General features: G+C 40.6%; 1 protein-coding gene across 1 annotated transcript; it reads left to right on the plus strand.

Moving 5' to 3' along the window:
* Positions 1–1,593: 1,593 nt before the first annotated feature.
* Positions 1,594–21,619, plus strand: klhl8 (kelch-like family member 8). Its single transcript, XM_080743828.1, has 12 exons — positions 1,594–1,676; positions 5,360–5,582; positions 7,518–7,579; positions 8,561–8,726; positions 9,386–9,706; positions 10,005–10,191; positions 10,801–10,944; positions 12,070–12,181; positions 13,132–13,300; positions 14,174–14,333; positions 16,510–16,711; positions 17,588–21,619. The coding sequence occupies exons 2-12, from the start codon at positions 5,382–5,384 to the stop codon at positions 17,709–17,711; spliced, it is 1,848 nt and encodes a 615-aa protein (XP_080599954.1). The 5' UTR covers positions 1,594–1,676; positions 5,360–5,381; the 3' UTR covers positions 17,712–21,619.
* Positions 21,620–25,891: the final 4,272 nt, after the last annotated feature.

Below are 25,891 nucleotides of genomic sequence, written 5' to 3' on the forward strand. Positions count from 1 at the left end.
GACTAAATGAAGCAAGTTTTCCACTCACTCCACGTCCTTATAGCGATGCAGTTCCTCCTGAAACGGTCCAGAAAGGAGGTACAGAGCATGTGGGTGAATGTGATTTGACGGTCAAAAAGTAGGCAGGCCATAACATAACAATCAGGACCCTCAGGTCAGCAGATAGGGGGACACTAGCCGTCCAGCCATCAAATAAGAGACAAAAAAAATCAAACCTCGGTTCGAAGTGAAGCAGTGAATTTTCATTCTATGTGTTCTAGAGCTTTGAAATCTGTGTTCTAGATCTATACATTCTGTGTTCTAGATTTATACTTTCTATGTGCTTTAGTTCTATATTTGTATACATTCTGAGTAAATGAATGATTTTATCTGGAGGGCCAAATTGTCATGTGAAGCTTGACCAATCCTCAATTCTGGACGCACGATACACAGAAAGCCACTCCTTGGAAGTGGCTTGTGGCTTTCACCGCTTCCAAAAAAAAAGGAAAAAAGAAAACGCACACTATGGAACAGCATTCCCCTCGCTGTTAGGTCTGCCCCCTCCGTTGAGTTCTTTAAAGCCAGGCTCAAAACCCTCTTATATTCACAAGCCTTTGAATCCCCTTGATGAACCTGCACTTTACTGATGATTAGAAAACTTGCCTTGCTTTTTTAATGTTTTATTTTATTATTTATTTTACTGTTGAGTATTTTGACTGTATGCTGTGTTTTATTAATGTTTTAATCAACTGATTTGTGATGTTTTTGGCCTGTGAAGCACTTTGGTACAATGCGAGTTGTTTTTAAATGTGCTATATAAATACATTTGATTTGATTTGATGATGATCTCAAAGACAACAGTGGATTGAAGGATGCATGTATCAGATGAGAAGGTTCATCCCCTGTCTTGTGTTGTGTCTTGGCATATTTGGGCATCTGGGGTGGGGATAAAGGATGGAACTTTTCGGGACTTGCCTACGGATGAAATGAGCATTCTTGCTAAAACCGGGGTATTTACATTATACATTTGTGTATGTTCATCAATAGCCTATGTGCTGTCCTGTCCAAATACACATAAATAAACCAACTGACAGTAGGTCAAAGTAAATTCCTAAATATCTTAATGTGAATATTTAGTGTGGGAATGTTTTTTACATTTTGTAAATTCATAGATTCACATTCCTGCCTTCCCTCTATTGGGCAATTAATGTCAGAGAAACAATGCCAATATTAGACACCCTTGTTTATTAGGCCTATAGGTCTACTTTTGTTCCTTGTTTTGTGAGTGCATGATTTCATGGACTTGACTTATGAAGCAAAGCCCATAACTGATTTAGTGCTATACAAATTAAAGTTCAGTGTTTTATCCTTCTCCCTCTGCCCTTGTCTCACACCATGTCCTCAGTTTACTATCTTTTTATTGAATAGCCTACTTTAGTATTACAGTTTGCAAATAGACAAAGCACAGTGGTACCATTGTACAATATGATGCTAAAAGGATAACACAAAAAGCCATAAGGTCCCGTTTCCATTCTGTTGCTTGTTACAATTGGGAAACTACAATACCCATGAAGCATTGCAAATGACAACAAACGTGCCAGAGTCTCGTCTCGTTCGGGATCTACCGTACTGTACACACATACCTCCGGGCTGTGAATGAAAGTGACATTTGTTTTTCTCCTTTGCTGCGATATGAGGTAACAAATGGCCATGTTTCATTTGGTGAAACGACGCAATATTCCTATTGTAAATGACACGTTTGTTTTCATTTCAAGATGCGTAATTGTAATTCTCGTGTGTGGGTGGCCGCTACCGTTAGCTAACTAGCTAACTAACTAACGTTGCTGCACGTCCACACGTCTGCAACTGAATTGCTGGGTTTAGCAGACGAACGCCTGCGTCAAATGGCGTTGTAATTAAATGTACGACAGTAACTTGCAAGTGGGTTTAATGTGTGAGTGGATGTTTTCATGTGAGACTCGAGAAACGCATCGGCTGTGTGTTGTTTACATTGAGTGCACTTGGGACTGGGGTCAATTAGCTTTCCGGGGCTGCAGATCCGGTAAGCGGATACGGAAACAGCCTGTTTCAGTGCATGCATGTGTGCGTAGAAATGACCGGATACAGTAAGGCGGGCTCTAGGCCAGATCTGAGCTCTGACTGAGCAGTAAGAAACTGGGATTTAAAGCCTGGTTCCATATGCAGCACCAGCTTTATAAGTTATAATGGATACAAATGCATACAAATGGAACAATAACGGGTCCATTTTGTTCCATTTGTACACTGTTAGAGTTACAGACTTGTATGGGTCAATATAGACCCCCATAAAGGAACCCACAAAGTCCCTGAAATCCACGTTTGAGAACCACTGAGTTATAACATGTAACACTTGTGCAAAACAAACTGTGATGTGTTCATATTTGATGCTGTCGAGTTCTGGTAATGGTATGGCACACCACAACACAACACATGGCATTTCACATGCATTTCATATCCCCTTCTATGCTACATATTGAGAAATGCTCAGTGTTAAAGCTGCAATGACTCTGCATGTTTCATATCTAACCTGAGCTCTTTGAACCACACATCAACGGGAGGCAGTGGCTCAGGGGTAGAGAAACCGTCTTTGAACACGGAGGGTTCCCGAAGGGTTCCCAGTTCGACCCCAGGCTCCCCCAGAGTTGGTGTGGAAGAGTCCTTGAGCAAGACTCTGAACCCCTAGTTGGTTTCCTCTGTCATCGGTGTATGAATGTGTGTGTGAATGGGTGAATGTAATGCATGAATGTAATGCCATGGGTGAATCTCTGTAAAGCCCCTTGGATAAAGGCGCTATATAAATGCACCATTTACCATTTTAACTTGGCTAAGAGGGAATCGCCGCTTGCATGAGAAGATGGCCAGTTGGATCTGTCATAGATTTCTTTGATTCTGACATTTGTGTGTCATGGATACACAATCTCAGAATCAATCAAATACATCTATGACCATCTTCATCCAAGGCTAGGGAAGATAATGAGCTTATGGGCGTTGGACTGTACTATCTGTGAACCAGTAGGTGTCCTACCCGATAACAGTTTCTAAATTCCTCAACCACTGCAGGTGTGTTGCTACAATATTCCAGAAACCGTGTCAGCCCATTAAAATAAGGCATTACAATACATACAGAGGCAAGAAAAAAAATAACATCATAAAATCAATTGCACTTGTTTAGGGCAAACCTAGTGCATCTTCTGATCTCAGATAGCATAACTCAAAATGTTCAGTAGCTTATTTATGTTTATTACACACTTAAGACTATTCCTGATCCTGACTGCTCCAACTACTACACCAATTATTTCATCCATCAAGATTAAAAGGTCTTTAAATTAAGACCATTTTATAAATCAAAACTTAAAATACGTTTGTGAAGGTAGTTATATTGTTTGTATATGTGTTATAACATAAATAACGTTTTATTGATTAAAATAAGTTCTGGATAGCAGCTTTAATTTAACTGACACCGTTGTAACCAAATGGACCCATATGTTATGTTATTTTCATGCCGAGACCACGATTATGCATTTATGACGTTGCATGTGTGACCGTGGCCTGCGTTATTACATTCACTCTTAAAGTTGTACAACTGTTTGATGTAGTTTGTTGTTACCATTAGAATGTTCCCCATTCACGTCAAAGGGGAAAATGTATTCACTATTAAATGAATGGCCATATATGGAGATTTCTGTCAGTCCTTGTCCCTTTTATGACCATATATGGAGATCCCTGATGTCATCAATATTAAGCCCATATCTTGGAATGTGGTCTATGATGATGTCAGACATCTATGATGTCAGTCATCTTCATGATTAGTGGAATCTCCTGTTGTTAGCCTGGGTACATAATGAAATACACATACCAGCTGCATAGCAAACATTGTTGTAATTTGCCTCTTTTCTGATATTAAGTTTACTTGCAATTGAGTATTTGTGCTACTCAATTATTTACATTTTTGACTATTTCACTAATTTGACTCAATCAAGCACCACTCCTGTTGTGTGTAAGGAGTAAGGACCGTAAGTCCTAGCTAATAACCCTGGATTGCCATCCAAGTAAATACCTTGATATCACCACTGCATGTTAAATGATATAATTATTATGATTGCATCCCTTTTTAGTTGTAGTTCTAACTGTAAATTTGCTTATGTAGAATTGATGCTCTGCATTTACCATCCTAACTATTAGGAGCAAGTTGAGCCTAAATATCCTCCATTCGTATAGCTGAGTGGACTAACGATGAGGGGGCGATACACTGAGCCTATTCACTGACAGAAATGAGAGCGAAAGAGAGACCCTACACACTATCTGTAAGGTGTGGGTGGAGTCGAGCCCCTCTGGCTGCTGGCTTTCTGTTGCTCCGTGTGCAAGCTGAGCTGTATCAGCTGCAGAAATCCTCCATCAGACTCCACAGTGTTGGATGTTTTAACTATGGATGGCATGGATTCCCCTGTGCTGTCAGCAGTGAGCTACTGTAGCGTTGGATACTCTGTGCATGTGCCTGACCTCATTCTTTTTCCCACATTGCATTAATGTACTATTGAGGGAGTCGATCAGGAAGTGGAACTGAAAGGGAGGTAATACTGACCAAACTTGTTCAGCTGGTAAATAATCTGTGTGTCGGTCCCTTTACTAATATCCCCTTGTGTTTGCCGTATTAAGGTCTCCAGAGTCAGTGTTGCGTTTTCAGTGCCAGAGTTTAATTACGTCCGCCAAAGATTATCTGTGCACCCATTTTCTGTGCAGAGTAGGTACTGTAAAATGCTGGGAAAGCAACATATTACTGTCCTTTGCATTGGAAAGAAATGCAAACCTTTTAAAAAAAAATATATATATTTTCGTATAATTTGCTAAATGTTCCAAAATAGATCTACACCCTCACAATGTGTTGTGGTGCGACATGTTGTGAGTGGGTATATCAGCAATTTACTCTAATCGTATACTGAAGTATACAGTATAGGGCTTAAAGTGGGTAAGTACATTTCTGCTCACTGTATATGAATGATATGATATTACTTTATTGTCAGTTCACACTGAAATGTGTGTTGCGACACAGCAGGCATGTATACAAACATTTAACACAAGGGAACAAAAAAACAGGATTACATACATAAGTATAATACAGACAAGAGCAGTGTCCTCCGCCCAGCCTACCTATGGCTAAGCTCTTGATTAAGCCTTAACGTTGACTGATAGACAAAGGACCTTTTTACTATGACCTTATTGTATGCTGGAACACGGTTTCTCCTTCCTGAAGGCAGCAACAGGAAGGAGATAAGAATAGCCTCATGGCCTACTAACTTTGGTCATCACTTTTCTACGATTGTTCTCTTGTCTTCCTGTCCAGGTGTTGGGTGCTGTAGACCGCTATGGCACCAGGCGACGTGGTGCCAGAGCATGCCAAGCAGCTGAAATCCAAGGAGAAGCGGCTTGGATGCAGGGTGCCTTCAAAGGGGGATTGTGAGCCTGATGGTTCCTTTGTGTTTGAGGCCCACGAGGCCTGGAAGGACTTCCACAACTCTCTCAGGCAGTTCTACGAGGTCGGAGAGCTGTGTGATGTCACCCTGAAGGTAGGCCCCTCCAGAGCTGTGTGATGTCACCCTGAAGGTAGGCCCCTCCAGCCGCTCACAGGGAAAGAGAACAATGTTTACAGCTCAAGTGTGTCTGAATTAGCTTTGGGACAATTACCTGTATGATGTTTTATTTATTATACTGTCACGCAGTAATCACGATGACGCTCACCCACTCGTGTAATATTGCTTAATTAAAATGTAGTTTAGTGCTTTTGTGTGTGATGGGCGGCCCTTGCCTGCTTTCATGTTGGATTTCTGAGATCCACTGAAGAGGGTTACTAGGAAGAAGGGCATACTATTTCTTTAACTGACTTTGATATTAAACATTTCCATGGCAACTTTCCATTTTTGAAGCATTTGGGAACTTTAGTAATCGATACAGACAAGATCGCGGTCTGATTTATTTGTTGTTCATCTCCATTTCTTTCTTTCTCTTGGATTGTCTATCAAATTCAAATTAATATGATTCTATACCTGATTTCACAAATTAGTCTACCTGTTCAGTTGGGAGAACTAATTAATAAAAATGACAGGCTTTTATAAATACTTGAAGACATAGTACACCTTTAGCACAGAGTATAGGAGAAATTCACAATCCTACCAGATTCACTAGCGAGGATGGCATGGTTAAAGGTAGCCCCATATAGAACCTCACCCGTCGCTGCGTCCTGTTGTGCTCCGAGATGAGGTCCTAGAAAGGTGGCCACCGGAATCTTGCGACAGCCTCCACATCACAGTTGGAAAACACACAAAACGAAATTTTGTCCAAAAAGTAACGGCAGTTCCGAGCTCCCAGGTTGTGAAAACCTAACAGCGGTACATAAAACTTGAACCGCGGCATGAAACAACCCCTTAAAATCGCTAGTTTTGTCAGCCTGGAAGTTGGGCGCTAATGCTGCCATTCCGGCTGCAACTTCCAGGCTTGTAAACATTACCGGCTGACAAAACTAGCGATTTTAAGGGGTTGTTTCATGCCGCGGTTCAAGTTTTATGTACCGCTGTTAGGTTTTCACAACCTGGGAGCTCGGAACTGCCGTTACTTTTTGGACAAAATTTCGTTTTGTGTGTTTTCCAACTGTGATGTGGAGGCTGTCGCAAGATTCCGGTGGCCACCTTTCTAGGACCTCATCTCGGAGCACTACAGGACGCAGCGACGGGTGAGGTTCTATATGGGGCTAGGTTAAAGGTCATAGTATTATGGGATGACTCTTCCAGTCATAATCATATAAACATGGTGGATGGGACTCTGAAACCTTGTCCTCATTGCTGCTGCCATTCTTCAGGTTCCACCTTCTGGCCTGCATTTCTATAGCGCCTTTTATCCAAAGCACGTTCACAATGTGCATTCAGTTCAATTCAATTTTATTATAGTGCCAAATCACAAGTTGTTTCAAGACACTTTACATCACGGACACAGGAAGAACTGATTAACTGGTCACATGCATCATCGTGTTAAATTGGCCAAAAGGGACTGTGGTGCCAAGAACAAGCACTGCAACACTGACTTGTCACCTTGGCAGAGGTCTGTGCTCTGCTGTGCACATTTTCTAGTTAAACTATGCGATAATAGAACTTCTGTTATAAAAGAAACCGTTGGTAAACTGCTATAAAAAGCATCATGTTGAGACTCCTTTGTCTTTAGGAATCATGTGTGGTGAATAGGGAAACATTCAATTATAAATGTCAGGATAGCATGAATTGGTACATTTGCAAAGTTTTCATTACCTTAAATAATCCTAAAGTTCCTTCAGAAATGACTGTGGGTGGAACTGCCTGACACTCAGCCCGAATTAAAATTTGTTTTCACTCTCATTAAATACATTCTTTATTGGTGTGACTAGTGATTCTGGGGTTGGAGCTAGGCTTGCAACTCAAAATCTATGTCAACAAGTTAGTAATTCGTTTTCCATGCGTTCTGTCTCTGATTTGTAGGTGGGCAGTAAGCTGATACCATGTCACAAGCTGGTGCTGGCCTGTGTCATCCCTTACTTCAGGTGCATTTCATTTTCATTGTTCAATCACTGTTCATCTTGTTTTTATAATGGTAGTGGTAATTTCATTTCTACTCATGAAATGCAAATTCAAAATATAGTCTTTGTGATCTAGGGCTAGGTTCTAGGTCTTCTAGGTTTGTGATCTAGACAAAAAAAAATCAACAACATTTGAATCAGTGAACATGGAAGTTGAAGTCTGTTTGTGCCCATTGTTTGTGTCAGAATATAAACATTCGTCAGCAGTGTGGTACATTTCTTATTAATATAGCTATTGGTGAGGTTAATAAAAAACAGGAATCAACATTTTTATAATGTTGGGTTAAAAAACCGAACCTTTTTACAGACAAAAATCTCTTGTAACAGAAGTTATTGGAAGCAGTGAGCTTAGGATGTGGTTCTTCTGCATGTTTTGAGTAGCACTTAAGTTTTTGTAGCCGTTACCTCAGTCCCATTAGGGCAGGGTTCCCCAATTAGTTTTCCTCAAGGGCCGAATTATGTCCAGGGTACCAAGCCGAGGGCCACAGCATTGCAGGGGGCGACGGCGGCGTTCCTGCTACTCCAGCGACAGTTCATATATCGTCGTTGTCGGGTGAAAATCTTGTATTTCCAAAACCGTTCGTTTTGATTTTATAATTTTTAAAATGATTTAAACTAGTGAAAACAGCTGATCTACAATCAATTGTGTGCTTGTAGATCTTCTGTTTTCACTACTTTTGTGCGACGGCCTTGTATGATTTGTGAAAGAACGTACAAATTTGGAGATACGAGATTTCCAGCCGACAACGACGATATACTAGTGTTGTTGCTGCTCTTATACCACCATTATTACTGGGGTTGGTGTGGGCCAGACAGTAGCCCCCCGCGGGCCACAAATGGCCCGCGGGCCGCCTATTGGGGAACCCTGCATTAGGGCCATGTTCCTATCTATAGATGTTGGAGTTTTGGTATAGACCTTGTCTGAGAGGCTGTTGGTCCCATCAGGGCCATGTTCCTGTCAGAGATGTCCGAAGCCAAGCAGCAGCTGATTGAGATCAAGGACTTTGATGGTGACGCCATCCAGGACCTGGTGCACTTTGCCTACTCCTCTAGACTCACTCTGACTGTTGACAACGTCCAGCCGCTGCTCTACGCTGCCTGCATCCTTCAGGTGACAAAATATACACGCAAACAAGGTTTATGAGGTCTGTAACACCATGTTGCTCTCTCTCTCTCTCTCTCTACTTCAGGGGTGGGCAACTTTGATGATGTAGAGGGACACTATATTTCCACATTCACTCCAGGGGGCCACATTGCATATACTGTCGGGCAGAAACTGTATACATCTCTGAATTTAAGTTATTTCGTAAAGTAATGTCTTACTTCGTCAATCTGTCACACAAATAGCCGATCTACAAGCTCATAATGCGTCGCAATGCAACACGTTTTGAGCTTGTGGATCGGCTATGTTTGCTACTTTTGAATTAGAATCCTGAAAAGTAACATTTTCTAAAATAAATACAAATACATTGGACATAAAAAATATATATATTTTAGTCATCAAGCTACTGATATAGACTGAAGTAATTAAAGCGGGTCATGCTTGCATGTTTGGAATTGGAACAGCTGAAATCACTAACCTGAGGGCCGCATTAAGTTACCCATATATGCTCTGCTTGATCATACAGTATGTCAAACAAATACTAATTAATTGTATTAGCTGACGGCTGCATTGCTTACTAGCCTGCCATCTGCAGTTGTTTTTAATCTGAAGTGGAAAATCAGCTTAGTGTCTCATGCCCCGTTTAATTTGCTGTCTGAATCCTTTAGGTAGAACTGGTGGCGCGCGCTTGTTGTGAATATATGAAGGCCCATTTCCACCCCACCAACTGCCTGGCGGTGCGCACCTTTGCCGAGAGCCACAACCGCGTGGATCTAATGGACATGGCCGACCGCTACGCCTGCGAGCACTTCTGTGAGGTGGTGCAGTGCGAGGACTTCCCGTCCGTGTCGCCGCAGCACCTGCGCACGCTGCTGTCCTCCAGCGACCTCAACATCCACACAGAGACACAGGTGTACAATGCAGCGGTGAAGTGGTTGAGAGCCAACCCACAGCACCATAAGACCTGGCTGGACCAGATCATGTCTCAGGTTAGAGAAACATATGTTTGGTAAGAGTGTGTGTGCGTGCGTGCGTGTGTGTGTATGAGAGTGTGTGCGTGCGGCTGGCCTATATGGACCAAAAAAAACATCTGCAACATCACAATATTACAATCCCGGATGATATCTAATCTCATATCATGATAATCGATATAATATCAATGCAGAGATAAGCAGACCATAGTCAAGTTAGACAGTGTACAATTGTACATGCATGTTCATGACTTTGTTACTGTATTGAGGATGTGCGAGGATAATTACTATTATCGGTTGTCAATGTCGCCTCCAGGTTCGCCTCCCCTTGCTTCCCGTGGATTTCCTGACGGGGACGGTGGCCAAGGAAGAGATGATTAAAGCTAATCTGAACTGTCGGGACCTGCTGGACGAGGCCAGGAACTACCACCTCCACCTCAGCAACAAGGTGGTGCCTGACTTTGAGTATTCGCTCCGCACTACACCCAGGAAACACACTGCAGGTAGGACTCATTGGGTGGAGTTTTGGCTCTACTACAGTACATTTGATCATCATGTTTGATCTATGTAACATTCATGGTGCTAACATGTTGTTATTTAATTCATGATGTAATAAAGCTATTTTGTTTTTCTTGAGACAAAAACACCTTTTTGGGAGTTGGGAGTTCATTTAGTTCATTGGGGGAGTGGCACCAGCTCGAGGGTTGGTCGAGCTTCACATGACATGTTGGCTTGCTGCAGAATATAGTCAGCCACACTTGCAATTTCCAATTGCATCCGTCTAGTTTTCCTTTACATTCATATAAACATAACAAGATATGCATTTAACCCCTAAAGGGTTAGCATGTTGTTGTTTTTTTAGCATGTGCAAACACTGCAGATAATCTATCTGCAAATCCAATTGCTTATGCATCTCGCACATAAAAACTCAAAACATTTGACTATGCACAATGCCAATCGCATCTAAGAAGTTGTATGCTGTAATGTTCTCAATCTGATGGCGCACATATTGTCTATGAACCATGTTTAAGGGTGCTGTTTCTTTTTAGTCCGAAGTGAATCTTGTTGTCTCACTACTGTTCCTTCTCTTTGTTTTGGGAATGTCATCTCAGGTGTCCTGTTTTGTGTGGGCGGCCGAGGTGGATCGGGTGACCCATTCCGCAGCATTGAGTGCTACTCCATCACCAAGAACAGCTGGTTCTTTGGCCCCGAGATGAACAGCAGACGACGCCATGTAGGAGTGATATCTGTAGGAGGTGAGAAGAGATATGGAGTATGAGAAATGTTTAAAAATGACTATAAATACTGAATTATAGATAGTGGTCAAGATATGTGTTCAAACCTTATAGAATGACAGAAGTAATCTCCACTCTAGAAGAAGTAGAAGTAGAAGAATGTGTCAGTCTAAAAAGCGCCAAATTCTGCACAGATGTAGCCCAGGGCTTGCTCTAATGATTTAGCTAGGGCGCCCAAATCGGCGACCTTCGGGGTCGCCACAGCGGCCAAATCATATTGGGCTCCCATCGACTTTCTATACAGGAGGAAAATACTCAGAAAAACAGTGTGAGGGGTCTAACTAGGGGTTTGTCATGATGCTGAATCCATTGAAAGCATTTGTTTTGCACGAAAAACATTCCTTGGGCTACACATGGCCCTAGAAAACGATGGTTTAGTGATGAAAAGTGATGAGTCATCACTTTTCACTCACTTTTCACAGTTTTGTGGGGGTTTTCTGGGGCCATTTGTAGCCCAAGGAATGTTTTTTGTGCAAAACAAATGCTTGCAATGGATTCAGCATCATGACAAACCCCTAGTTAGACCCCTCACACCCTACTTAAATACCCAGAAAAAAATTATTTTCTGGGTATATTCCTCCTGTATAGAAAGTTGATGGGAGCCCAACTTGATTTGGCCGCTGTGGCGACCCCGAAGGTCGCCGACTCGGGCGCCCTAGCTAAATCATTAGAGCAAGCCCTGCAAAATTTGACACTTTTAGACTGATTAGCACAAAATATCCCTAAGGCCTCCGACTATCATTTATTTATTTATTTATTTAATCATATTGAGTAAAATTGTGTCTCGAAACATTCTAACATACATTTTCAACATTTACTCCAGATATTTCCAGGTTATTTCATGCCACTGTAGTAACTGTAGGAATATTAGTGTTTGTAGAGCAACAACAAGTAATCACAAGCACCCTCTAGTGGATGAAAATTATAAATTGATCCTTTTATTTCAGACTTTGTAAAATGCCATTAGTTTAGTGTCAGTGAGGTTTTTAGATTTGCATTGCATGACCTTTAAGTAGCCGTAGGAAAATGTGTGTACAGTGTCATCGGATGTTGACACAATGTTGAAACGTGTGAATCTTTCCTCAGGGAAGGTGTATGCAGTCGGGGGCCATGACGGAAGTGAACACCTTGGAAACATGGAGATGTTCGACCCCCTCACTAACAAGTGGATGATGAAAGCTTCCATGAACACGAAGAGGTTATTTTGCTATGACTAATACACCATTTGATTTGATTTGATTTATCACAAAATGTAAAAAAAGGCTTATACAAGTCCTCTAGTGCAGTGTTTCCCAACCCTTTTTTTCTGCCAGGGCACACTTTTCATAGCCAAAAGATCCCAGGGCACACCTAGATATACGGTGTGTGGCTATTTTCAAAATGTTTGCCTCTTTCTTATATTATTTTTACAATTTGGCCAATGTTTTACCAGTTTATATAGTTTGTTGATTACTTTTGATGCAGTAATGGTCTTTTTTTCTTTTCTTTCTTGAAGTATTAAAAAGGCTTTAAAAGTCCTTAAATTGGGAACACCAAAGCATCTCAATGATGCAGCATGATGCATCATATGATGCAAAATGCATCATCATTCATGCTGAAATACTAAAATATCTCAAAACACAGATTGAACACAAAAAATAACTCAGGATTGTGTTGATCTTGTCCCAAACAACAATAAAATAAGATCTGGTTGTCCCAGAGGTGAACTTGCCCTTTAAGGTCCGCGGCACAGTACACAGTACAGTAAACACTGCTCTAGTGCACCTATGTATTAACAACATTAAAAACATGAATAGATTAATTGTAAACAACAACATATGAATATATAGAATTGACAAATACATAATTGCTGTATACAAATTAAATTACAACATAATTGATTATGAATGAATAATTATACTGTACCTAATTATCCATTACAAGATTAATAGCCAGCACATACGCTGTGGGTGCTGGGGGCATTTTCCCTCTGCGTCATCATTGCCCATACTCTAGGTGTGGATGGCAAAACGCCAAATCGACGTTTGGATTGTAATGATTGTAACTTCAAGCAGAATATCTACCATTCTGCATACCTTGACTATATTTATTATTGCTTTTGTTATTTTGAGATAATTTGCTGTATTGTGTTTACTGTGTGTTTCTTAGACGGGGCATAGCATTGGCAGCCCTTGGAGGTCCTATATACGCTATTGGAGGTTTGGATGACAATTCCTGCTTCAATGATGTGGAACGTTATGACATTGAAAGCGACCGCTGGAGTGCTGTTGCTCCCATGAACTCACCTAGAGGAGGGGTGGGCTCTGTGGCCTTAGGGGTAAGAAACAACAGGACAGTGTTCATCTACTCTATATACAGAACATACTGTACTGTACTGTACATACATATATACTTTTATATACTTGCCCGGCATTGCTGGGGTTGTTGTGTTCGTTCAGGTTTTGGCACCTAGTATTTAGGGATGGGACGATAAGCGATATTATCATTTATCGTGATAAAAAACACTCACGATAATCGTATCGTGGAGATTTCATTTATCTTGATATCGTCCTCCGTCGTGCACTGGGATCAATTCACGTTTTTATTTGCCGAGCTGCATATCCGATACCACTTAAACCCTCTATAATTGGTAAAAGGTACTTATAATATACATACTCGAACTCGATACAGTCCTTTTTGTCACTCTATATCAAATGGCTTTGCCAAAAAATAGCCGTAGATCAGTGAGCTTGTAGATCAGCAATGTTTTGGCAAATGTTCCGCCCTAGGATAATGGATTTTGATTATCGCGATAATATCGTAAATCGCGATTTCCTTTGTCACAATCATCGTGATATGACATTTTCATATCGTCCCATCCCTACTAGCATTACTGGGTTATTGCATGGTTGAAGGACACTCACTGGAGACCTGTACTGCATGTCCTTCCCCCTCGAAGGACATGCAGTGCAGGTCTCCAGAGAGAAACTGTGGGTGTTGTGATGTGATTATCATCTGCTGATTTATCTCCCGGTCTGATGATACAGCCAATTTGCCTACTTATAAAATGCCCCTGCTTTAAACAGTGGATCATTACCTTATTGTTTTATAACCATATCATCCAGCTATCATGTTTTTATAGTGCAATAATTGATGCGATTGGAAGGTGATTTACTCGGCATGTGACAACTTCAAACTCTCGTCCTGCCAGAATCACGTGTATGCTGTGGGAGGGAACGATGGAGTGGCCTCCCTATCTAGCGTGGAGCGGTTCGATCCCCACCTCAACAAGTGGACAGAGGTCAAGGAGATGGGCCAGCGCCGGGCCGGAAACGGAGTCAGCAAACTCAATGGCTGCCTCTATGTAGTGGGTGAGATGAACATACTTACTGAAATGGATACGAACGAGGGCGCCCACTGGCCTACTGGTCCAGGCGCGTACCACATAGGCATTGCCACATAGGCATTGATGCCTGACGGCATCACCGGTTCGATTCCCGATCCGGACGACCTTTGCCGCATGTCACTCCCCATCTCTCCCCCCATTTCCTGTCAGTCTACTGTCCTATCTAATAAAGGCATAAAAAGACCAAAAACAAATCTTAAAAAAAAGAAGAAATGGATGCGAACGAATCACTTGGAATCACAAAAAGGAGCTTGTTAATGTTAATAATTTGGATATCATGCTTTAAGTACATATTCAACTGGAGCTGGATTATCTAGTCTAGTGCATATATTCGTGTCTGGCATGGAAACAAATGGGACTTGGCTAGAAAGCAAAAATCACAAACATGTGAAAAGCATTTGAAATAAACATCCTACATGTCTCTCATGTATAACAGTGGTGGGAATGTTGACTCCAACTCTAATAAGTTTATACATAATTATATTCAGTGTATGCATCTATTGTCTGTTTGCTCTAGGCCTCACAAGCTCACAACGCATTGTGAGCTTATAGTTCTGCTATTTTTACTTATTTTTGTGTCCCATGAATGATTTTTTTTTGTTTAGAAATGTCTTTGTCTTGCCATAGTAGGGACACCAGGGTTAATGTGGTTAGGACTGGCAGGTCACATGCCTCCCAGCTCCATGCTGTCTGATTTTTATACTCCAGCTACATAGGATGAATGAGAAACGTTCTGGTTACTCATTACGGGCAATACAGGAAAAGATACTTTTATTGTACCTCCTGGATTTGAGTCATGCTACGCTCACAACAACTCTGGTTATGACATTTTGTGTTGTCAGCTACAGCTTTTACGGTTTGCATACAGTATGTGTTATCATTGTGTTGGTAACAATACAATACCACTCCCAAGCATTTGAATGGTGTTTATTAACCCATATTCTGGATACAATGTTAAACGGATTTAAACGGATTGCATTATTGCCACCAATCTGCTTAAATGTCCCCATAATAAGAAAGCATATTCTACACACACATGCACAAACTTTTTATTTTTTTTTGTACCGATGTACTGAAGGCTAACTGTAATATATAATAACATAAGTATTCAGAGTACGTATTCAGTACTTTGTTGAAGCGACTCTGGCAAGTCTTCTTGGGAATGCCTTTATCAGCTTTACACAGCTGTGATCTTTAGGGGGGCAACAGTTAGTTAATCAAATTAAGTTCATAATATTAATACCACTGAGGATTTTACAGTGTAGATTAGTGTCCCAGAGATAAACATTTTATCAAATGGAGTCCCTGGCCTAATGCATGCCAATCTGGGGGTCCATCATGACCTGTCTTCCAGTCCCTGCTGCCTATAAACATCCCCATGGCATGATGGCATTGGCATGACAAGGTGATGATGTGCAATTCACCAAACGTAGCACTTGCTTGACATTCAGGCATTCAAGATTTACATTTTTGACCAGAGAATCCCTTTCCTCTCAATCTGAATCAGAGTGCTTTTATGAAAATGGAAGGAATTGAGATCAGAGGAAAACAGATGCATTATTTCTGAGTCAAAGTTTCTAGCTGTTGTTATTATGGGGTGTTGTGTGTAGATTGTTGGCTCTAATATAACGCCTGTAATATAACTGTAGAAAGAGTGAAGGGGTCTTAATAATTTCCACTATACTGTACATATAGAGGACTATTCATATTTATCTCTAAGCCCAGTGTAATTAAGCCTTTTCTCACAGTAAGCTGATCATACCCTCCATACTTAATTTCTACTCATTCGGGCACCAATTAAAGGACAACTTTGTTTTTACAACAAGGGTTCATATTTTAGATTGTAATTAGAGAAAAGAAATGTTTTTATTTTCTGCTTTCTCTCGTTTTAGCGATTTTAATGACTTTGATTTCAGTGGTTGGGGGCATGCATGCAAGTGGCTAAATATTTTTTTTAGATACAATAAGCCCATTCCCAAGATGCACCACAATCCTTCATGGGCAGATGTGACTTATGGGGGCTACTGTACAGGAATGATATTATATGCCTACTTGTTTCCTTGGACAACACCATTGTGTCCTCCCTTGCATCGTTTTCACACTTGACTGTTGTCCGTGTTCTTGGTCTTGTTCTTCTGAAGGTGGTTTTGATGACAACTCGCCGCTGAGCTCTGTGGAGTGTTTTGACCCGCGGCAGCACCGCTGGGAGTACGTGTCGGAACTGACCACTCCGCGTGGCGGTGTAGGGGTGGCCACTGTCATGGGCAGGGTGTTTGCTGTCGGAGGACACAACGGAAACATCTACCTGAACACAGTGGAGGCCTTCGAACCTCGCATGAACAGGTGAGGACAGCAGAGACTTTGTTCAGAGTGGGGACTACAGGAAAATGTGATTTGGTCCTCAAGCCGACTGGTCTCATCCGTGTGGATTTGTGTATTCATACGTCGTCGACCTATCTGCATTTGTTGCTGTGGTAACAACTTGGTGTAACTTGTACAAGTGTCCAGAAATATACCACCAAGGGACCAGTGGCTGTAAATCTTTTGTTAAGGCTATACATTGATTTATGGAGAGTTGAGAAGTGCAATTGCTTTGTTTCTTTTTGACATTGTTTATTGGGTTTTTACAGCAGAAAAACATAGTCACTCATAGCATTAACATTTATGGAGACCCCATCCCCCCTCAAGGAGTGCAACTTTTAATGGTGAATTGAACTTGTGACGTCGACCTGGTCTGTGTAGCAGCTAGAAGAGTACAGGATTAGGCCTGTCACAATTATTACATAATCGTCTAATCACAATTATTTGACATAATTGCAATTATTTTGTCATAATCATCATAATCGTTTCCATGTTGAAAATGTTTCATATATTTTCAAACATTTTCAAAAATAGTGGAAATGGCATATCTACAAGCAACAGTTGTTAGCTTGTAGATCGGCTATTTCCACCATCAGTGTTCTTTTTTTAAGGATAAAGTTGTCAAATATGTCAGTAATTTCTTTGTATATTTAGGTTACAGGTATGTATCATATCTGCCAAGTGCAACTTCAAAGCCCACAAGCCAAACAGAAATTAAACACAACAAAATCGTTAATCGCAATTATTTGAGTGACAATCAATCGTCATGTAAAATGTCATAATCGTGACAGCCCTACACAGGATCGTGTCGTTGTCTTGCTCCTGAGAGCTTTTCCCGTTGCTTGTGTTTTCCTCCAGGTGGGAGCTGGTGGGTTCAGTGTCCCACTGCCGTGCCGGGGCCGGCGTGGCCGTGTGCGACTCGCACATCAGCCAGATCAGGGATGTCGGCCAGGGCTCCAGCAACGTGGTCAACTGCATGTGACTGACTTGACACTGCATCTCCCAGCGCCAACGCCTCGTCACCGCCAGATCTGATCTGCCTGGCTGGCTGGCTGGGACCCAGCCGATCCACAAGCACTCAAACCCAACAAAGGCCCTTATCCTATCCCCTGTTAATATTGTCCACACTGTCACTGAGAGTTAAAGCTGCATTGTGTGATATCCTTGATTATTATACATTTTCTTTTTTCAAGGTCTGAGAATAGTATTGAGGCGAAACGTCGACCGACCAATATGTGCATGTGCCGGCCCGTCCATGTTGCTTTTTTCCTTCCTCTCGTTCTTCTTTTTTCTTTTTTTTTGTGTGTGCAAAAGTTTTAGTTGCCAATTATTTTTTCCCAATGTAATTGTTGTGCCAATTCTGAAATTTACCACACAATTCTGCGTGGTCTACTGGCTCACCTGCCAATGAGGAGCCTCCATTGTGGGGACATGGCGCTTGTGGACAAACACACTGTTCCTCATCATCAACGCCCGATTTGTCAAATATACAAAAGCTGTGACAATCTATTTGAACATATGACTGAACTCAACAGATACAGACACCGTAACGGGCAGGCAGGCATGAGGTCAAAGTTGAAAAGGTGTGAACTTTGAGCAGCATGCATGCCAGTGTGGGAAATCCATGCGTCTAGCAGTCACAGCCAGGACAATTTGATCTGGAATCATACCCATGCTTTCCACCACCAGCCTACGTTATGTTGGACTTGCCTGCTCAAGATGACTTCTGGCTGCATTTCAGTTGAATGACCATTACATAAATTCACCTAACTACTCACTGAAAGTTGGGCATCACTTCCTGTTCCTTCTAGCCGTTTCATTATGACAGGTTGCTGCTGTGAGCCGGTGACACCTGAATCTCTGCATGGTGATTACTTGGTGATTTGAATCAGCCGTGTGGAGGAAGTGAAGCCCACATTCTCATTGACTGTTTAATTAAAAATCGTCTTTCTGGGTTGCCTGCCACGATTTGCTTACCTTTTAACGCGCCCACGTTAAAAGGATCATGCATGATCCGCGTGCACACCGTGGTCTGTTCGCTATCACAAACAAACTGCATGTTGATCCAAGCTACCGTTCCTGAGTTAGCAGCAGTGTTCGCTAGCAGTGTTTACATGAGAAGTAAATGGAGGCAGGAAGAGGAAGAGTTGTTCCGGCCAAAAAACAGAGATCCGGTTCCTGTTTCCGGTCCTGACAAGAAGTACTGTTTTGGGGGCACTTCGGCACTGCGGATCGGCGACCGATTTTGGATTATTTTTTATAAAGAAATCTCAGATTCTCGAGCAGGGGCAGCCTGGACCAACGGCTATTTCTCAGGATTCTCGGATTGGGGCAGTACGTGAGTTAACACACCCCTTTTCCCCAGTAAGCTCACTGAGAAACTTGTGGATAGGCAAAATGTCTCGAATCTTCGAGAATTCTTCGAAAATATCTGATCTTCACTGGTCACAACACTTCCCAATGCAGCACGTTAAGACCTTGTTGATCGGCTGTTTTCATATATATATATTTTTTACATAAAGTCAAAACATTTAGCAAATTGTGCTTAAGTGGTTTAACATAAGTGGATATCAACACTGTCTCTTGCTGTTTCACGCCCATGAGTGGTCACCTGCACACAGACTGTGGAATATTCTCCTTTTTTTGTGCACATCTGACAGACCTGAAGGCTTCTAAGAAAAGGACATATTTGCAATGATTCTTTGTTTGTGATACTTGCATTTCAGTGATGTGTTTGTACTGTATTTTCCTTTTATTTAATCACATTGATGTAGTTTAATTTAAGGGAAAATGACCGCTGAGGTTAGAGTGTAATTTTGTAAGAGGATAAGTAAGGATTCAGCATTCACAGCACTAGTTGCAGCATAGAGCATAAACATGAATCCTATAATAGGCCAGTATGAAAGCTTTTCAATGACTGCTTGAGCCTGTCTAAAGATTGCACTTTTGTGTTTCAGTTGTTTTCGTTATGCTAGGGAGGCTCAACATAGGAAGAAAAAATGACTACTGACACTTCACTACTATTCTCAAGCCAGACTGTATCTCCCACAATCTTCAAATGCTACGGAGAGAGTAATTCAGTGCATATAAAATCTCTTCAGATCGGTAAGGTATTCAACCAAAGTTATTTTGAAATATCTTGACATATATTAATGCTAAGATATTTGCTCATTTGTTAGGATCCAGTAGGATTAATTATGTGTCTGCCCAGGCAAAACTGGGCTGGGGGTTGGGGGCTGTCCCTCTGTTTAGTTTTCTATTCATTTTCAGAGCTAGAAGCACAGTACTGTTAGGTGGAAGCATTTAAAATTTGTGGGAGCCAACAAGTCTGTCTTGAGAGACTGATCACTACGCTTCCTTTGCAGTGTGGCGTGTAGTTGGAACACTGACACTTCCTGAATTGCCGTGTTTGACCTACATTAGATCTTTGTTAAATCACCGTTTTCAAAGTTTCTTTCAATCACATTCATTTCCGGATGCACAAAGACATCAGGAAAGGTATTTTCTGCGTTTCTGGTAATCTAAACCCCTATCATCATCAGTTGTTCTAATTGACATTGGCTGGATCGTATCTCAGCAGTGTTATAGCTGGCTGTTGCCTCAAATTGCGTTTGAACAATCCTCCCTGCTGGCTGACTGGAACAGCCAAACAGTCACTAGACGTGTGAGGACTTTGCATGGGAATGTTAGTGCTGCAGTGCAGGTGCCAAAACCTAGTTGAGACTATAAAAGTGAAGAGCTGTTGGTGTGCATTGAGAACCCATTCATTTCTCCCATTTCTCCCAAAACGTGAGCTTGTTAATACTGCTCAGGAGCGCAACTATAACTCTTTAAAGAATAGGATTCTTCAGAGTTCTATTCAACTCTGTGGTCCACATGTGGGATCTATCCATGCTGACAGGGAATGATTTTCATATTCACAATTTCTGTGAGATGATAGCTGGACTGTCAGAAATACTTCTCAAGAGTGCTCGGATGTGTACACGTTTAGACTGAGATTAGACTCTGCCAAATGGTTCAAATATATTTTAATATATTTTAGTATATATATGGAGTTTTGTATCATAAAAAAAGTGTATTTGGTGTTGTTCTTTTCTACATTGTGTAATCCATTGCTGTGCACTATTTTCCTAGAATAGATCTGAGGTGGAAGTATATTTTTGTCCTGAATGGAGAATTTGAAGCTATTTTCAGATATCTAGATAATACAGTATCTGCATATTTTAGGCATTGAGGTTGAAAATAACTCGTTAACTCTTATGCCTCTGGTATCTCCAAATAATTTAAGTCATTTTTAAATTAGTCTATTAATGTTTTTTCAGAATATTTAATTTTGAAAACCACCATGATATGACTTGCATTGTTTACATTTGGAGGTCTGTAGAACAAAGGCAAAAATAGAAAAAACAAGTTATTTCACCCTTTGTGTTCTTCCATAATTAAAGCAGCACTATATAACTTTCCTCTTTCACACCGGATTTGAATCCGGTTTCCTGCGCAAGTGCTGACATTTTTACCACTGAGCTAATAGAGCCTGTCTGCTTGCTCAGTGGATAAATTGAATCTTGACCATTGGGTCAAAAAATAAAAATTGGTGTCACGTGACCTTTGACATGATCTAAATGTCTCAATCGAAGAGCAGGGAGACCAAATCCAACCACTCCAACTGTATAAGTTATATTGTATTAACATACTCTACCATAGATTGGACAAAAATACATTTTATTCATTAGAAGAAAAGTTACATAGTGCCGCTTTAATGCTAGTGCAATCTTTCTACTTGATATACCATTTTTACACCAGAATTTATTTGCCAACTTTGATGTGATAACGTGTAAGTCTTTTGTAAAATTGTTATACTGTATTTTGTGTTGTTCACCTTTGACTGCTTTTAAGAGCATGCTATTCATTTCCATTGCATTGATAGAAATTGGTTTAATAAAGTTAAGTATTGACCAGATTTTATTTATCTTTTCACATTTTGGGAACATTTAGGAAACAAAACCAAAAAAGAAAAAAATACCTCTGTGAAAGTGCCTACTGCCTAGTAGTGGTTCTCAACCTGTGGGTCGGGGTCCCCATGATTGTGTGTGTGTTTGTGTGTGTGTGTGTGTGGGGGGGGGGGGGGGTGTCCCCATCAGATGACCGGGAGTGACAATTTAAGGACTTTTAAGACCTTTTTTTTAATATAAAAAAAAAGAGAAAAAACAAATGTAACTAGAAAGTTACAATTCTGGGAAGTTGCAAGTTTGGTTGCTGTTACGCAAGTCACTCTTGCAAATTAATTCTGTACTTGTCCCTTTTATGTTTTTAAAAGTTTATTTGGAAAAATGGAAGAAAGTTGGACAAGTATAGTTGAAAAAGAGTCAAATTAAATGTAATGCCTCAACTCAAATAAGATTATTTTGGGGGGTCCCCAGTTAAGTTTTGGGGCGTCGCGGCCTGAAAAGGTTGAGAACCACTGGCCTACAGTACTAGTGGTACTACTGGTGTCAAAGGAGAACTAAAGTGTAAAATGAGCTGTAGTTCATAGTCTTGTTAAAGAGGACTAATGTTGAATGTATGCTGAAATAATAATATAGTTGATCTTTTCTACAAATATGTTTTTAATTTAGTTTTATGTGTTGTAACTCAAGTTAAAAAGTAACAATTACTGGCATGGTTTTGGTTGTATAAAGCTTACTGGCACGTGGTTATTATGATGAGGACCAGTTGCTGCGTTTGGACTTTGACACTCAGATGTAATTGTGTCAAATGTAATTCATACTCTCTTGAATCTTGAGGATATATTATGGCAATCAAAGTAATTTATTTTAGTCAGTCAAGTGATCAAGTGTTTGTCATCTGTTTTTTTTATATCGCTGCTAATCTTTGGACCCTAGATCTGATGTTGAAAAGTAGCTACCCAAATTGATGATGCTCAGAATGATAAGTGGCAGCTTGTATACAACATTTCTCAGGGCCAGACTCAGAGGACATTAAGGAAAAGATACCTACAGTATTAAGATGTATTAGACAGACACCACTATTAGACCTACAATACAGAGAGGTGGCTGTAGAACGTTTTACAGACTATGAGATCAGAAAGAATGTCTCTACAACTTCTCATCCTATATGCTGTTCTTGCTTGTGGTAAGTCATCATTTATTTTTTCCAATATTCTGTTAACCCTAGCATCCCTATTTTGGGAAAGATTTCCACATTTGTTTTAAAACATTTCATAAACAGCATATTTCCTGCACACAACTAGAGCTGTTCCTCATGATTAAGTATGTTATATTTAAGAGGTTAATTCAAAGTATTGCATTTTGCTTTCATTCCAGTGGGGCCGGAAATGAGAGATGTTTGTACTAGGCTTAGGTATACCTCTGTCCTTAAAATGTAAGATCCCGGGGATGTCTGGGTAGTGTAGAGGTTAATCAAACTGCACACCACTACATATCCTTGTTGCTGCACTACTGACTCCTACTGGTTGGTCAGGGAGTTGTTCAGTGGGGAGGGGGTCTAGGAGAGAGGGTGACCCTCCACATTTTGTTAATCTCTTGGTGAAACTCCTGTCAGCTGAATCACAGGTGACAGGAAGACTGCCTCTATACTAGTAGTTCTCAAAGTGTGGTCCGGAGATTTTAGTAGCTTGTAGATTTTATTTTTCTACAAGCTGACAATTTTGAAACGGTATACTGAATATACATAAAAAATGGTTACAAAATGTGGATAATGTAGTATCCACATAGGATATATGTATTTTTCACAAGGTCAACAAGACAAAAAAGAGTGTATTTTACATTCTATACAAGGTCAATAAGACAAACAGAGTGTATTTTACCCCTTAGAATTTCTTTTAAAACAAATCTCTTATGGGATCGTTATCACAATATGTTTTCAGACGGGGGTCTGTGGAACATGTGTGACAACCACTTCTAAGACTGCGGATTGCAGATTGCGTTGCTAGTTCATGCAGACAGCTCAGGGCAGCGTGCCACCCTGATCAGCTCGTCACATGCTCTCAATCTTTTTGGGGCGGGCTGTTTAAACCTCCCTGCTCAAAGCTCATTCTTCTCGCTGCTGCCTTGTACTCTATGCTATATTTTTGCTCCCATTACCGCCCCAGCTCTGTTTCTATGATTCCCTTATGGGGGTATATTTCATTTCATTCCCTGTAAAATCTAGTTGGCAAATACATTTTTTATTAATGAATTAATGAAATGAGACAGAGCCGTGACAACAAACTATGCTTCATATATCTATGCTCAGTTCAATCCAAGACTTGTCTGACTGAATTACAGAAAGGTTTAGACAATAATTTATACCTTTAGATTTTTATATTCTCATCCCCCAAATGTGATAGGCCTTCATGTGATGAACTGCATATACATGTATTGAGTTGTTACTTTAGTTTAGTGGGTTCAGAGTGTCTTGCTCAAGGACACTTCAACACTAACTAACTGGGGGAGCCCGGGATCGTACTGCAGCCGATCTACAGTAACTCCTGCCGCAGAACGTAATGAGGTTTCCACCAAACATCAACGATATACAAGATAATTGTTTTACATGTAATTTCCTTGTGTGTGTAGTGTACGTGTTATTCTGCATTGCTACATGTTGATGGTTGTGAGGACGATGGTTAACCTGTCCATAAAATATGACTGATACAACAATAAAGCCAACACTTTAAGAGAAGAAATATAGATTGATGCTTCTGTCACATCAGGTGACAAAACACTGCACTTTACTTCTATACACACGCACACACCCACACACCACCTGTATGGTTGGTTCTACAGCTTAGTTTAGGAACCGTTAATGTTTTTTATAGTGCAATTTGACAAAGGTGCTATACAACACCTTTAAGATATATGCTTGTACTGTATATGGCACCAACAAAGGTTCCCCCATGATAGCCAAAGAACCACTTGTAGTACTATTTAGCACCATTTCTGTTTATTGTATTTGTAAAGGCAGTCTATTTTCCACAAATGCAAGACAAACCATCAAAACAATCTGACTTACTGAATATATTGTGCTTGGTTTTCTTTCACTTGTTTGGAGATGAACCAAACATGAGAGTTTCTGTTACTTGTTACAATCTGCAACTTTGCAGAATGTGATCTTTATGGCATAGTGTCTGTAAAAGATGTAGAAGTCAAACATTACCACAAACAGATAGATTTTTATGTCTGGAATTTGTGAGTCTGTCCTCGGACTTTCATCTGAGCAGCATGTTGATTAATGACCTTAGCCTTTATAGTTTCATATAAATAATTTTTATCACTTTCAACCAAGACACCTTCATTTAAATACTTGGGCAACAGCTTAAAGTTTCAACTCAAATAGTTATGGAGAATTTGCTGCCCTGTCTGTATGATTACTACCAAGACGCCTAAGGGCGAAAATGTCACGCCATGTCTTGGCCATCTGGCCAGTGATGTATATCGGACCAGTTACCATATATGGTGACCCTGGTACCCATAGATATTCACATACTGTATATGGTCTTTTCGGCATGTGACGCGTTGTGAGCTTGTAGATCTGATACTCTCGCTATTGTACAACAAAGTATATAGGGTTTAATTAATCAAATCTTCATTTTGATTAGTGTGGCTCCTGTGTGTAACTGTGATATTATGTGGTCTGGTTAAAGTCTACAGTCAGTGTCCGCAAGGCTGGAGGCCATGGGACAGCAAATGTTACTACTTCTCTGTGGATAGGAAGTCGTGGGGAGAGGCCCACACCTTCTGTCTGGGGCAAGGAGGTGACCTGATGAGTATAAATGACTTTCATGAGAGGGTGAGATGATAAAACCCATCACTGACATGATTACTGTACAATCAAACATTATACACACATATATGTTTGTATTACTATCCTTGTGAGTGAGGGCATCAAAGTTTTGGGACAGCAGTATTAATGACCTTTTAACTTTTTGGGACATTTCTAATCGTAAATCTAAAGCCAAAAATAGCAGATCTACAAGTTCACAACGAGTCATGCTACAATGTGTTGTGGGCTTGTACATCTGCAATTTTACTAATTGCAAGCTTAACTCTTGAACATTTTTGAACCATAAATCATCAATTTCTCTTGTAAAACCTACTATACTGGTGGGGCCATCTGGCCATTTGGTAATACACACATAGTACACACATACATTCACTTTACTAT

The sequence above is a fragment of the Nannobrachium achirus genome, assembly GCF_963921795.1.
Source record: "Nannobrachium achirus genome assembly, chromosome: 15".
In the NCBI taxonomy this organism is placed as follows: domain Eukaryota; kingdom Metazoa; phylum Chordata; class Actinopteri; order Myctophiformes; family Myctophidae; genus Nannobrachium; species Nannobrachium achirus.

Bases quoted from the DNA above. Each gene is read 5' to 3' on its own strand.
- klhl8 (XM_080743828.1), top strand. From the start codon at position 5,382: ATGGCACCAGGCGACGTGGTGCCAGAGCATGCCAAGCAGCTGAAATCC. The intron at 10,192-10,800 runs GTAGGACTCATT...ATGTCATCTCAG, and splicing joins ACCCAGGAAACACACTGCAG to GTGTCCTGTTTTGTGTGGGC. The intron at 16,712-17,587 runs GTGAGGACAGCA...GTTTTCCTCCAG, and splicing joins TTCGAACCTCGCATGAACAG to GTGGGAGCTGGTGGGTTCAG.